The 14,231-nt window shown below is 44.9% G+C and overlaps 1 protein-coding gene across 3 annotated transcripts in view; it reads left to right on the plus strand.

Annotated features, from left to right (window-relative positions):
- The window catches only part of prkcz (protein kinase C, zeta), a 99,328-nt gene extending 85,170 nt beyond the window's left edge, over positions 1-14,158 (plus strand). For all 3 annotated transcript variants that reach the window (XM_080898608.1, XM_080898611.1, XM_080898610.1), the window contains 2 exons: positions 35-150; positions 11,190-14,158. In XM_080898608.1, coding sequence (XP_080754734.1) covers positions 35-150; positions 11,190-11,277 — 204 coding nt within the window. In that variant the 3' untranslated portion in view covers positions 11,278-14,158. The remainder of the gene's footprint in view (positions 1-34; positions 151-11,189) is intronic.
- Positions 14,159-14,231: the final 73 nt, after the last annotated feature.

Consider the following 14,231-nt stretch of genomic DNA (forward strand, 5'->3'; position numbering starts at 1 on the left):
TTATATGTAATACACTCTGTTTGTTTTCACTCAGCTGGAGAAGAAAGAAGTGACGCCGCCCTTCAAACCTCAAATCTCTGATGAGTACGGCCTAGAAAACTTTGACACGCAGTTTACTAATGAACCAGTGCAGCTAACACCAGACGATGAGTAAGTACTGCTTTTCAGCTCAAACACAGCCTTTATTAAAGTCAAGCTTATGTGAATAAAGTTTCATGTGTGGAACTGCACGTCTGTCTTAACGTAAGCATGACTGTTGTTTTGTCAGTACATGATGATAACTCTTTACTGTGATCAGTTACTGCCATCATCAAGCACTCAGAAGAACTGTATGGAGGGTTCTCACAGATAACTCCATATTTTTGTTCTTGGACTCCCTTAGAGTAGCTTTGCATGATTCCCAGTTCAGAATAAGTCTTTGTTTTTCTTATACGGAGCATTCAGCGCTGTGTGCAGCAGTGAAAACATAATAATATCACAGCTTAAACACAGGTTGTCCTGTGTCTTTGTGGATCATACCATATGATAGACGGAGTAACATATGGTTCAAGGTGTGGGTGGGATTACATCGGGGTCGGCTCTGAGCTCCTCTAGTTTGCAGCAGCGATAGACAGCTAGTGAGGTCACAACTATCCATAGACACTGATGTTCCCAAAGGACAGTGGGATCTGCCAGAGCAGGGAGCAGGATCAATCAGATTCAATTCAGTTTTATTTATACAGCGCCAAATCACAACAACAGTCGCCTCAAGGTGCTTTATGTTGTACAGTAGACCCTACAGTAATACATCAGTCATATGAGCAAACACTTTGATGAGGGTGGGAAGGCAGCTCTTTATGTCTTTAAGACATTCCTGCAGTTTAACTAATTGGTGTGTGTTATCTGGGTTCATAGATAGATAGAGCTGGGTGTCATCAGCATAGCAGTGAAAATTTATGCTATTTCTTCTAATGATACTGCCAAAGGGAAGCATATATAATGTAAACAGAATGTGTCCTAGCACTGAACCCTGTGGAACACCATAATTAACCTCAGTGTGTGAAGAGGACTCTCCATTTACATGCACAAATTGAAGTCTATTAGATAGATATGATACAAACCACTGCAGCGCAGTACCTGTAATACCTACAGCGTGCTCTAATCGCTCTAATACAGGTGGATGAGACCGTTGAGAGGTGGAGGTAAGATCTGGAGAGAGAGGAATGAAAATCAGCAGAATATGACAGAATAATGAGTGTGAATGAGACAGAGGCACGGGCAGCTACAAGGAGCAGAGGAGTTTAAATGCCTGTAGTCAACCATCCAACAACAGACAGAAGAAGAGCGTGCAGGCAGAGTGGAGTAGGTGCAGATGAGTATCATGGGTGATTTGTGAAAGCAAATATTCAGAAGATGGTAATGAGCTGGAGGTGGGAGAGATTCACTGGGATTGACCGGGATGGACAGGATTAGAAATGAAAGGAAGAGGAAAGATGTAAGTCCCAGGACTGCTGCTCCTGTGTTTCTCATACAGATGTGCAGCAGCCACTATAGAGGTGTTCAGTGGAGACAACAGTCCATCCTGTCCTGGTCACACAGAGCCTAAAAACAGAGCTCACTCTGTAACGTCACACAAACACTGGGTGGACCATCTTCCCAACAGACTCCTGCATCCAATAAAGAATGCCCCCATGTGAGTTTCCAATGTTGGGGGGTTGTTTTGATTCATGCAAACATGCAGCTCCAGGATCTGAGTGGAGCCCTTGTTTAAGGCTGAACTTTGAAGAGAAAAGGCTTAAAGATATTACACAACCACGGACACACTGAAGGAACACATCATCCTGTTTTCCTCTCTGTGTCACTAAATAGATTCCATAAGGCTTTGGCAGCAGATCTATCCCAGCCAATGTTAGAAAACATCATGTTGGTTTGATTCTCGATGCTCCAAAACTTGAATTTCCCCTTCTGAGGATTTATGGAGCTTGTGATCATGATGGCAGGAACACAATGCCTTTATGGAACGGTTCACATAAGTCCGAGTTGATAATACGGACAGAGGTGTTACTGTCTGGCTGTGACAGTTACATGGTGGACTGACTAAAGGCTCTTACAGGATGGAGTAAGACGTTTGTGCAGCAACAAAAAGCCGAGGTCACCAAAACCAAAATATGACAGTGCAGTATTAAACAAAGTGTCACTGCAGAGTAGGAAACCCTGTCAGCACGTGTGATCGAGCCACACTTCAGTGGCCTTGGTGACTTGTTTCGTGCGTCGGTGTACACTGTGAACGGTTTTCCTGGAGCATGTGCACTGGTAGCATTGTTTCCCTCCTAACAGCACTGCTCTTCATTACTGTTTCCCTCCCTGTTTCCTGTTGGCATCTGTCTTTGTTTTATGTGAATAACATACTTTCCCTGGAACAGCCTCTCACTGTCGTTCTCTAAACCTAAAAGAGAATTATGGATTTGATCAACTGGTCCCTGAGTGCTATTGACACCCTTTTCTCAACGAGAAGTCGGGGCTCGGGAGAGCCTGAGTGCCCTGGAGGGACTTTCCCTGCCGGTTACACGATGGACGGGTGGCAGAACTGGAGGACCGTGTGCCTGGCGGGACTGTCGATCGAGGACGCTGAAGATATCTACCTATTCGGAACCATGATAACAGGGTTCATGTTCATGCTTCAAGGAGCTTTATATTGTACAGTAGACCCTACAATACTACATACAGAGAAAACCCAACAATCACATGACCCCCTATGAGCAAGCACTTTGGCGACAGTAGGAAGGAAAAACTCCCTTTTAACAGGAAGAAACCTCCGGCAGAACCAGGCTCAGGGAGGGGTGGGGCCATCTGCTGCGACCGGTTGGGGTGAGAGAAGGAAGACAGGATAAAGACATGCTGTGGAAGAGAGACAGAGATTAATAACAGATATGATTCAATGCAGAGAGGTCTATTAACACATAGTGAGTGAAGAAGAAACACCCAATGCATCATGGGAATCCCCGGCAGCCTACATCTATTGCAGCATAACTAAAGGAGGATTCAGGGTCACCTGGTCCAGCCCTAACTATATGCTTTAGCAAAAAGGAAAGTTTGAAGCCTAATCTTAAAAGTAGAGATACAGGGAGTGCAGAATTATTAGGCAAATGAGTATTTTGTCCACATCATCCTCTCCATGCATGCTGTCTTACTCCAAGCTGTATAGGCTCGAAAGCCTACTACCAATTAAGCATATTAGGTGACGTGCATCTCTGTAATGAGAAGGGGTGTGGTCTAATGACATCAACACCCTATATCAGGTGTGCATAATTATTAGGCAACGTCCTTTCCTTTGGCAAAATGGGTCAAAAGAAGGACTTGACAGGCTCAGAAAAGTCAAAAATAGTGAGATATCTTGCAGAGGGATGCAGCAGTCTCAAAATTGCAAAGCTTCTGAAGCGTGATCATCGAACAATCAAGCGTTTCATTCAAAATATTAACAGGGTCGCAAGAAGCGTGTGGAAAAACCAAGGCGCAAAATAACTGCCCGTGAACTGAGAAAAGTCAAGCGTGCAGCTGCCAAGATGCCACTTGCCACCAGTTTGGCCATATTTCAGAGCTGCAACATCACTGGAGTGCCCAAAAGCACAAGGTGTGCAATACTCAGAGACATGGCCAAGGTAAGAAAGGCTGAAAGACGACCACCACTGAACAAGACACACAAGCTGAAACGTCAAGACTGGGCCAAGAAATATCTCAAGACTGGTTTTCCTAAGGTTTTATGGACTGATGAAATGAGAGTGAGCCTTGATGGGCCAGATGGATGGGCCCGTGGCTGGATTGGTAAAGGGCAGAGAGCTCCAGTCAGACGCCAGCAAGGTGGAGGTGGAGTACTGGTTTGGGCTGGTATCATCAAAGATGAGCTTGTGGGGCCTTTTCGGGTTGAGGATGGAGTCAAGCTCAACTCCCAGTCCTACTGCCAGTTTCTGGAAGACACCTTCTTCAAGCAGTGGTACAGGAAGAAGTCTGCATCCTTCAGGAAAAACATGATTTTCATGCAGGACAATGCTCCATCACACGCGTCCAAGTACTCCACAGAGTGGCTGGCAAGAAAGGGTATAAAAGAAGAAAAACTAATGACATGGCCACCTTGTTCACCTGATCTGAACCCCATTGAGAACCTGTGGTCCATCATCAAATGTGAGATTTACAAGGAGGGAAAACAGTACACCTCTCTGAACAGTGTCTGGGAGGCTGTGGTTGCTGCTGCACGCAATGTTGATGGTGAACAGATCAAAACACTGACAGAATCCATGGATGGCAGGCTTTTGAGTGTCCTTGCAAAGAAAGGTGGCTATATTGGTCGCTGATTTGTTTTTGAATGTCAGAAATGTATATTTGTGAATGTGGAGATGTTATATTGGTTTCACTGGTAAAAATAAATAATTGAAATGGGTATATATTTGTTTTTTGTTAAGTTGCCTAATAATTATGCACAGTAATAGTCACCTGCACACACAGATATCCCCCTAAAATAGCTAAAACTCAAAACAAACTAAAAACTACTTCCAAAAACATTCAGCTTTGATATTAACGAGTTTTTTGGGTTCATTGAGAACATGGTTGTTGTTCAATAATAAAATTATTCCTCAAAAATACAACTTGCCTAATAATTCTGCACTCCCTGTAGTCTGTCTCCTGAATCCAAACTGGCAGCTGGTTCCACAGAAGAGGGGCCTGAAAACTGAAGGACATGTGGGTGTTGGTGGCGTGCTACACACAGCTGGGTTTTTTTGGGCTGTTTTTGGTCTTTCAGAGTGAAGTTGTAACATGCGTTAAACCGTGTTTAAGAACAATGCGTGCCCACTGCAGCACCACATAGCTCATGCTCCCTCCATATTTCATATACAGTTTATGTGGAATTCAGCAGAATTTTACAAAGTATGGCTGAAAAACCTCTAGATTGTGTAACTCCTGGAGCTGTCCGCCTGCCGGGGGTCTGTCTGTCATGGCTTGTGATAATCTGTACCTCCGCAGTGTCTTGACTTGGAATTCACTCCAAAATAAATGACGCCCTTCGTGCTGTCACTAATTGGTATTATCACTGCAGAGCTGTTGACTGTGCTGCACTTGGCGGCCTTATTACATGCCCGTCATGATCTGCACCCACGGCAGATGTCTTTGGGAAGCATCCAGTTTGAAGTTTGTGCTGTTCAGCAGATATCAATGTTCAAAACCAGCCTTGGAGTGGCTGAGGCTCGCAGCTCATTAAAGGGCTGCAGCGAGATGTCTCTGAAGTTCATCCCAGCTCGTTTGTGTCAGACTTTGATGACGGGAGTCTGCGACTAACTCTTGGGAAGACGATCGTAGAAGAGGTCCAAATGGTGCAGTGGTGAGAAGAGGGAGAACGGGGTGGGGAGCACGTGACCAGTTCAGCAGCAGAGATAGCAAGTTGGCATCAAAAACTGCAGCACGTCAAAATAAGATGCACGGCTCCTCCCTGTGTCTCGCACTTTATCTCCCCACCCCCTCCTCTTCCCTGTTACCAAGGAGAGGGGCTGACGTTGCCCACTCTCGCTAGGAGGGGGTGATGCAAAAGCTCTCCAGTCTCCCCTCTCTCCCACTCATGATGGCTTTGGCACAAGAAGAAAGAGAAGTGAAAGCCATGAAAGGAGAGAGAAGGGTAAACCCTCCATGTTAGAGATTTACATTGCGACATTAAAAGCCAGGATGGCTGGGGGCCCTCGGCAGCGTGTGAGAGGAGTGCAGGAGAGGCTTTCTGTGCCAGCTCCCTATCTTAGAAAATGGCCAAGCTCTGCCTGTGCTTAGGAAACGAGGCCTTTGTCTTCACTAGCCTTGATCCTTAGTGATGGATTTCAAGAGCCTGAATATATAGCAGCTAGGACTATAGTACTGCTTTAGTGTGGCACGTCCTCACAGAGCCGGTGACGTGTTTGCAGCAGCTCACTTTTTTCGTTAAATCCTTTTTTCCCGTTCTTGGATGAACAGATCTTTCCAGACTTGTGCAGTCATACTCTTCACTACGTTACTTTGCATTCACTGATGCTGCATGTCTGTCTGTGATGTTCACTGGCAGGTGTTGCAGCTAGTTTCATTGTTTTAGTAATTGCACGAATAATTTGAATCATGCATGTACATCCAGCCCCAACTGTGTGATGCTGTTGTATCATTATGGACTAAATCTCTGATATATTCACTTCATCTTCACTTACATAACGCCAGCTCACAGTCACCACATCGTAGCTAAAAAACCCCAACAATCAGACAACCTGCTATCAGCAAGCCCTTGGTGAGTCCACCTATCTATGCATTGAATTCAGTGCCACAGGGGGAGAGCCAGGTACACTGTGGACAGGCTGTCAGTCTGTCACAGGGCTAACACAGAGAAATAACCAGGTGCTCAGCACTGATGCCTCGCAGCAAGAAGGTCCTGGTTGGAATCCACCATCTGTGTGGAGCTTGTATGTTTTCCTCGCTTCTTTCCGACTGATGTGGCTTTCTCCCACAGTCCAAGATGAGCAGTTATTGGAGGTTAACTGGTGAAATTGCATACATGTGTGAATGTGAGTGGTTTGTCTGTCTCAACTCAGGGGCAGCCATCTGCCACGAAAAGGAAGACTTTGAAATTGTTTCATTACCACCACCTTAAAGCCTTTAATAAGGATAAACTGGTCATATTTCAAACTGTGAGGCTCTTCTGTCCTGTCTCTGCTCTCTCCCTCACTTACCAGCAGGTCGCACTGGATGGCTGCCACACCTGAGCCTGGTTCTGATCAACTTCCTGTTTAAAGGCTGTTTTTCCCTCCTACCTTTGCCGACTGTTAGCTTATTACAATAAAGCGCCTTGTTGTGAATTGGCACTATAGAAGCAAAACGGAATTGAATTAAAATGTGTCTGACACGACTGTGAGTGTGAGAAGACGATGCAGGGTTTTGAAATTCACACCAAAGGTGCCGCTACTCAAAGTTTGAATTTCAGTGAGCTCAGCCTCAAGGTCAGAGGTCAAGCTTTCTGAAACTCTTGTGACTGTGATAACTGAAGCAGGAAGTCACCAAGGACATTCAAATGTAACTGTACGCACAGCTACGTGGAGGCTGAGGGGTAGCACCTGTTCACACACTCACACAGTGTGATAGATGCATCCAGGGCAAGTGTAAGAGTCAGGGTGAAAGAGTGTGTGTGTTTGTGTGTGTCTATGAGGCTTATAGTAAGAAAGTATTAAAGCTGTGTATATGTACCACTGTGTTCACTGTTAAGAATTAAAATGGTTCTGAGGGTGGGAGGAGATTCAACTCAATAATGGTATGGATGATGATAATGAAGTCGCACATAGTGTAATATACCTTTAGATCTGAGAAAACGAAACTCTTTTACTGGGACATTTACTGGGATATTTGCTTTGGCTGTTTCTAAAATGAAGTGTGGCTAAGTAAGTCACCACTGTCAACACGACACATTCTTACTCCGCTAAAAGCACTTACAGAGTTGCACTTACAGAGCTGCACTACAGAGTGGTCCACTGATCTGCACTTACAGAGCTGCACTTACAGAGCTGCACTTACAGAGCTGCACTACAGAGCTGCACTACAGAGCTGCACTTACAGAGCTGCACTTACAGAGCTGCAATTACAGAGCTGCACTTACAGAGCTGCACTACGGAGTGGTCCACTGATCTGCACTTACAGAGCTGCACTACAGAGCTGCAATTACAGAGTTGCACTTACAGAGCTGCAATTACAGAGCTACACTTACAGAGCTGCACTTACAGAGCTGCACTTACAGAGCTGCATTACAAAGCTGCATTACAAAGCTGCACTTACAGAGCTGCACTATAGAGCGGTCCACTGATCTGCACTTACAGAGCTGCACTACAGAGCTGCACTACAGAGTGGTCCACTGATCTGCACTTACAGAGCTGCACTTACAGAGCTGCACTACAAAGCTACACTTACAGAGCTGCACTTACAGAGCTGCACTACAAAGCTGCACTTACGGAGCTGCACTTACAGAGCTGCACTTACAGAGCTGCACTTACAGAGCTGCACTACAGAGTGGTCCACTGATCTGCACTTAGAGAGCTGCACTTAGAGAGCTGCACTACAAAGCTGCACTTACAGAGCTGCACCACAGAGCTGCACCACAGAGCTACACTTGCAGAGCTGCACTACAGAGCGGTCCACTGATCTGAATGCCAGCCCACATCACCGATGGCTCAGCTGCTCCATTTATAGTTGGGGAAACATGTCCAGGCCACACCGCAGCTTTCATTTCCCTAATGGAGACAGCTGTGTGAATTACAGCTGGTAGTGTACACCTGTAAGTATGTGCATTAGCTTAGTGCTCAGCTACAACTGTGACTGAGATGGACATGAGACAAATTTGAGGAAACGATGCAGACATAAACTTGAGCAACACGTTTGTATTTGGCTGTTTCTAAAATGAAGTGTGGCTATCTAAGTCACCGCTGTCAACACGACACATTCTTACTCAGCTAAGGCGTGGACATAGCGTAAAAGAGTTCATAGTTTATTTTATTACTACCTGTAATTTATTGCAGATTACTTGTATTTGCTTAATTGTTTACTAAATGTTTGAGGTGTGAAATAAACTGCAATAGAGCAAAATATGGGTGTGTGTGGTTGGAAGATGTGTTTGTGCGGGGGGGACATTTTTGTTGTAAAACAAAGGGGGGCCTAGCAAAAAAAGTTTGGGAACCACTGCACTAATCAAAACTTTGAGTTCAAGTTTTGGCCAAACTGAACCCCAGAGGCTCCTCAGTTCCTGTGAAACCTGTTTGTGTGCTGTGATGATGGTAAATCTGGCTCGATTCAGTCATATGAACTTCTGGATCAGTTCTGCAATGAAACACACAAAAATGCAATTCACAGCTGAGGTTAGTAAGGTTAGTATTGAAGAATTGAAGAGTATTGAAGAATAACCTAATGTAACCTAATAACCACTGATCTCAGCCCACATCAGCTGATGGCTCAGCTGCACGTTTCCACAGAGGATGTGTTTTTGAGCTGTGTTAGCCTCCACACTGCTGGTTCGTTTGATCCTTCCATCCTTGTAAGACGATATCCATGACATGATGTCAGAAAAACAAAAACCACTGTGCAGATGAATCAGGAGCTGGCTGAATGCTTTATGTGTTTGTTTCTTCCACTAACGAAGGAATAATCTCAGGTGGAACTTTATAAACTGTGGATTAGGAGCAGCTGGGTAAAAAAAATGCAGTCCCTTAGCAACACTACCGCCTTCTCCCTACTGCAGCAACAGGCTGTTTACTCGTGCGTGCGTGTGCGTGCGTGTGTGTGTGTGTGTGCGCGTGTGTGTGTGTGTGTGTGTACATGTGTGGTTGTGTTGGCCAATGGAAGGGAGCGGGGCATGGTTAAGCTCTTGCCGAGGGGAGGCCTCTTGCTGGGAAAGGCCAAGATGTTTTCTCGCTGCAGACACGGAGCAGGGGGCTTTGAAGTTAAAACAATAGACACGTTCACTGGTCCTCTCCCTGCTCCACCAGGTGGGTGGGAGTCTCACTTTAAGGGCCACCGCTTTGTCAGATAGCTTGCAGATCCCACCCACAGAGAGCACCAGGACAAGTGAATGAAACGCTATAGTGTCTTTGAGTGTGCAGACTGGAATATTGATGAAGCAAATATTTTCTCTCCATCTGATCTCATGTGAAGGACTCGCACTGTAGGAGTAGGTCAAGCAACAATAACGCCATTAGATTTAGAAAGTGGGCTTTTTTGTTTTCAAGTTTCAGGGAGAACGAGGAGGCAGAGTGAAAGACCACAGAGGGGGAAACACAAAGGAGAGTGGAGAAGGTTTGGGAGACGACCAAAACAAACAGTGTGTTCAACCAATGTAAATGGTTCTTTTTGCTGACTTGGAAAACGTGAAAGCGTTACCAGATGGAGACGAAGAGGAGAGAGTGCAGAAAGAGCCGTGGACACACTGATCCACAGAGCGATCCACAGTGTGATCCACAGACCTGCAGTCTTTCTAATGAATCCTCCAAAAACAAACCTGATGTCATATGTCAGCATTTTCCTTTAAAATCATTTTCAGCAGCACGACATTTATCCCAATCAGAGTAAGAACAGCAGGGCATGTTTCAGATCTCTGTTACGCTGGTGTGGGCACTATTCTGTCCACACACTCCCCACCCTGCTGCAGCCTTCACCTTATAGGACAGGCTGGCACATGGACAAATGCCAAACTTTAGGCATCAAGGTCAACAAGTGGCTCAGGCCACTTCATTAGGTAAACCTTGATATTAACAGCTTGGACCTCGCTTCATCCTCACAACTCTGCTAATTCTTTGTGCATTGCTCAGATGTGTTGGTCCATATTTACATGATAGCATCACACAGATGCTACAGAGTCGTCATGGTACACATTTCAAATTTGGTCATTGTGGAATCCATTTGAAAGGTTCAAGCCAGTTTAAACTAGTTCAGGCTGATCTGAGCTGTGCCAAAAAACTGTCTTCCACACCACATTACACCAAGTGCTGCTACAAGGAAGAATGGATCCATGCTTTATGCTGATTAGCATTTTGTGACCATTGTAGCAGAAATGGAGACTCAGCAGACTAGGCAGCGTTTTTCTAATCTTCTATTGTCCAGTGTTGGTGAGCTTATGTGAACTGTAGCCTCAGTTTCCTGTTCTTAGCTGACAGGGGGGGCATACACTGTGGTCTGTGCATTCTGCTCTGACCTCTGGCATCAACAATTTGTGCCGAGAGAACCGCCGCTCACTCATATTTTCTTTTTTCCCTCAACCATTCTCTAAAACCAGAAAGATGATTGTGTGGAAAATCCCAGAAGAGCTACACTTTCTGAATTACTGAGTCAATCACCTTGCTACATTCTATCATTTCAATCATTTCTTAAAGCAAATTTAGTGGTATTTGTATCAGTAGGTACGTTCTACTGATACCTGCACTGATTGCCAAGAAAATGAAAACAGAACCATAACTCAGTGGGTACAGAGCCTGAAAATGTTCTAAACAATGGTCTGCAATTCAACATGGACATTCCCCCACCCCTCCAAAAAACATCATTTTACTTCCTTTAGATTCCAAACCTGGAAAAAGATGTGGTGACGCTCACCTGAGAGACGCCAGGAGCAAACCTGGTTTACTCTCAGTAGCTCTGTGGTAAAACAAGTCCTCTAATTGTTCTTTCCATCCTTCTCTCCTCAGGGACGTCATCAAGAGAATAGACCAGTCTGAGTTTGAGGGATTTGAATACATCAACCCCCTGCTGCTAGCCACAGAAGAGTCTGTATGAAGGAGAAACCAGCGTCCTCCTCCGAGCTGCTGTTCAAAAACAGAAACAAACAAACAAACTTGCAAGCCAACTCAACTCAGAAAGGCGACAACAAGGAGGAAGTTCCCCCTGGACCTGTCCACAAGGCAAACGGGAGGAGGGAGAGTTTTTCCCTGGGGAGCTGGACGCCGGACTACAGGAACATTCCCTGACTTTATGCTGTCTTCTCCTTTTCTTTGTTTGGTCCTGTTGTCCCTGTCAGTCCATCCTCGTGTCAGAGCAGGACTGGCTGTGTGAGCGTTTCATTCTGTGCCTGCCACCATCAACACGTTTCAGCCCATCTCACGCCCTGGATGAATACGACGGCTCTACGGAACAACTTTAAATAATTTTACGTGCAATTTTTTATTCTTCTTTTTTTTTTCTATCTTGGTAGGGGGGCCACGCCTCACACACACAAGAATGTACAATGACAAAGGAGAAAATGTTGTTATTGTGTATTATGATGTAGCTAGTGAATCCAAAATTGATGATGCCTTTTATTGATGCAAGCGGCACATGTTCCTCCATAACCACAAACTTTTCTTTGTGTTCTGTTGTTTTCACAAACAAGGGGGTGACAACTTTTTATTTAAGAAGTGCCTCAAAGATCAAATGATTTCCCGTGTCTCTGACTGCACCTCTATCTGTTCACCTGTTACGGCTGCAGCAGGTAACGCAGCTGAAACTCTGCCAGGGTATGTCCGAACTCTCGTCCAGCGTATGGAGCTCGCTAAGCTGCCTCAGTCCCCACACACAAACAAACCTTCTTATTTTTAACGAATCGTTCAAATAATCAACATTTCCTGTGAATGTGTAATTGACACAAGCAGCTGGGAGGAGACCTGACCTCTTTCCTTACACATGTGTAATTGTAATATTTCCCAGTGAAGGTCCGCGTTATCGTCACATAGGTGAGGAGCAGCAGACAGACTTGGCCCATGCCTGCTGTCAGACGTTGGCTTCAGCTTCCACAGTAAATGCAGCTTTGGGTTCCTCCTCACCAGGTGCTGCTGCGTGACCATCTGTGTGACCTGCTGGGGGAAACTGGTCACAGTTTCCTTTATGTGCTCACTGTGTGGTTCCATGTCTACAGTGACCTGCTGCAACGACAGCTGGAAATCTGTTTGCAAGTCTAAATGAAATGGGAGAACAGCAGAAAAGCCATGAGAGCTTTTCCGTGGTTTTCACAGACATTAGTGGGTCTTCCCTGTGTGGGGGAACAAAGCTTTTTTTGGGTTAAATTCCAGGTGTGTTACTTTGGAGTTTGTCTCGACGCCCAGTCAATCTCAGCAAAGGCCGCCCTCCCTGAGCCTGGTTCTGGCAGAGGTCTGTTCCCATTAAACAGGCGTTCTTCCTCCCTACTGTTGCCAAGCTCTGTTTATAGAGGATCATCTGATTGTTGAGGACTATGCCTACAGTACTAGAGATACTGTAAAAAAGTGCCCTGAGACAACTGCTGGGGCGCTAAAGAAAGAAAAGTGGGTCATTCCCAGTCTCAGCTGTAATGTTGTGGATGAGTGTTAGTCAGGGGTTGGAGGATTAGGTCACTATTATAATTCATGCCCTCCATCATGCAGCTGCTGGTGCACAACAGCTATAAAACCAGTACGAAGCCATGAGTTTGTCTTTACTATATAATGAAGTTTTCAGGACACTTTAACTCTGTATACTGCCTCCTTTTATACACAGCAAGCAACATATCAGTACCTAACTGAAGCTTTGATGTTTTAATGCTGGGACATCAGTGAGCACACATTCATGTCTCCAACACAACTCAGTGCTTCTGATGCAGGCTGTGTGTATCTGCATACATGTTCTTCTGAGGGAGGAGAAGCTCTCAGTTAGCTGTTTGTGATTAAACTTGACCCACGCTAATTTAATACCCTCATAATAGGATTAATTAGCTGATCAGTCACAGGGCCTCAATTAGCTGCAGGCCCTGTACAGGCAGGGAGACGGCGTAATGAAGTTCCAGTCACAATGAAAATACACACCTCTAATCTAAAGAAGCATCCTCCTCCTCCAACCCCGACACTCCATCTCACAGACTGTATTTTATTACCTGCACACAGGTGATACATTAGTGATGCTGTTTTTCCCCTTAAGGGACCAATGGATAAACTGGAAGCTCTTGACTCCACCTTACAGAACATGAAGGCCGCTCAAACCCCATGAAGGATTATTGAACTACAGTTCTGCTTTTACATAATGCTGGCCAGGTCTGCTTCATTTAGCTTCATCGCATCTTTGTAAATATGTGTAATTATTAAAAATCAAACTGGTTTTCTGTGAACCGAGTCCTTTTTTCTCTCACTGACGTCCTTTATTTGTGCCGACAACAGCAGGAAGATCTGTGCAGATGCTATAGATTTCTATGCGAGTGAACACTTGGGCTCATACAGCTCCTCTGATCATCCCTCAGCTCTGTTCATGCAGAGAAGCACAGTCACCCTGAACCTAACGATACTGGGCTCAGTCACACTCGGTGAAAAATGATTTGCCCCTTCCTGATTTAACAAATAATTTAATATTAGACAAATAATCTGAGTATTATATTATTTATTTATTAAGATCTGCCTTTTGTGAAAAGGCAGGTTTGCATAAGTGGTTGAACATTAGCTGTGGTGTCCCACAAGGTTCAGTATTGGGTCCCAGACTGTTTCCTGTGTGTATCACTGACATGTGTAGAGTGACAGACATACTGAGGTTTGTTGTGTTGCACATGATACAGCCGTTCTTGGAGGTTGTCAGTGAAGAAACTGATAAATGTTGGTTTGATCAAAAAGAAGTTCTCTTTGAATTTATCCCAAACCAAATTTATGTTGTTTGTAAATTAAATTGAGAAATGTATATAAATGTGGAACTAGATGTTGATAAGGTATCCACTGAAAAGGTCTTTCCTATATGGGAACCACATAACAAACAGGTGTGTA

Source organism: Rhamphochromis sp. 'chilingali' (genome assembly GCF_963969265.1).
Source record: "Rhamphochromis sp. 'chilingali' genome assembly, chromosome: 12".
Classification (NCBI taxonomy): Eukaryota; Metazoa; Chordata; class Actinopteri; order Cichliformes; family Cichlidae; genus Rhamphochromis; species Rhamphochromis sp. 'chilingali'.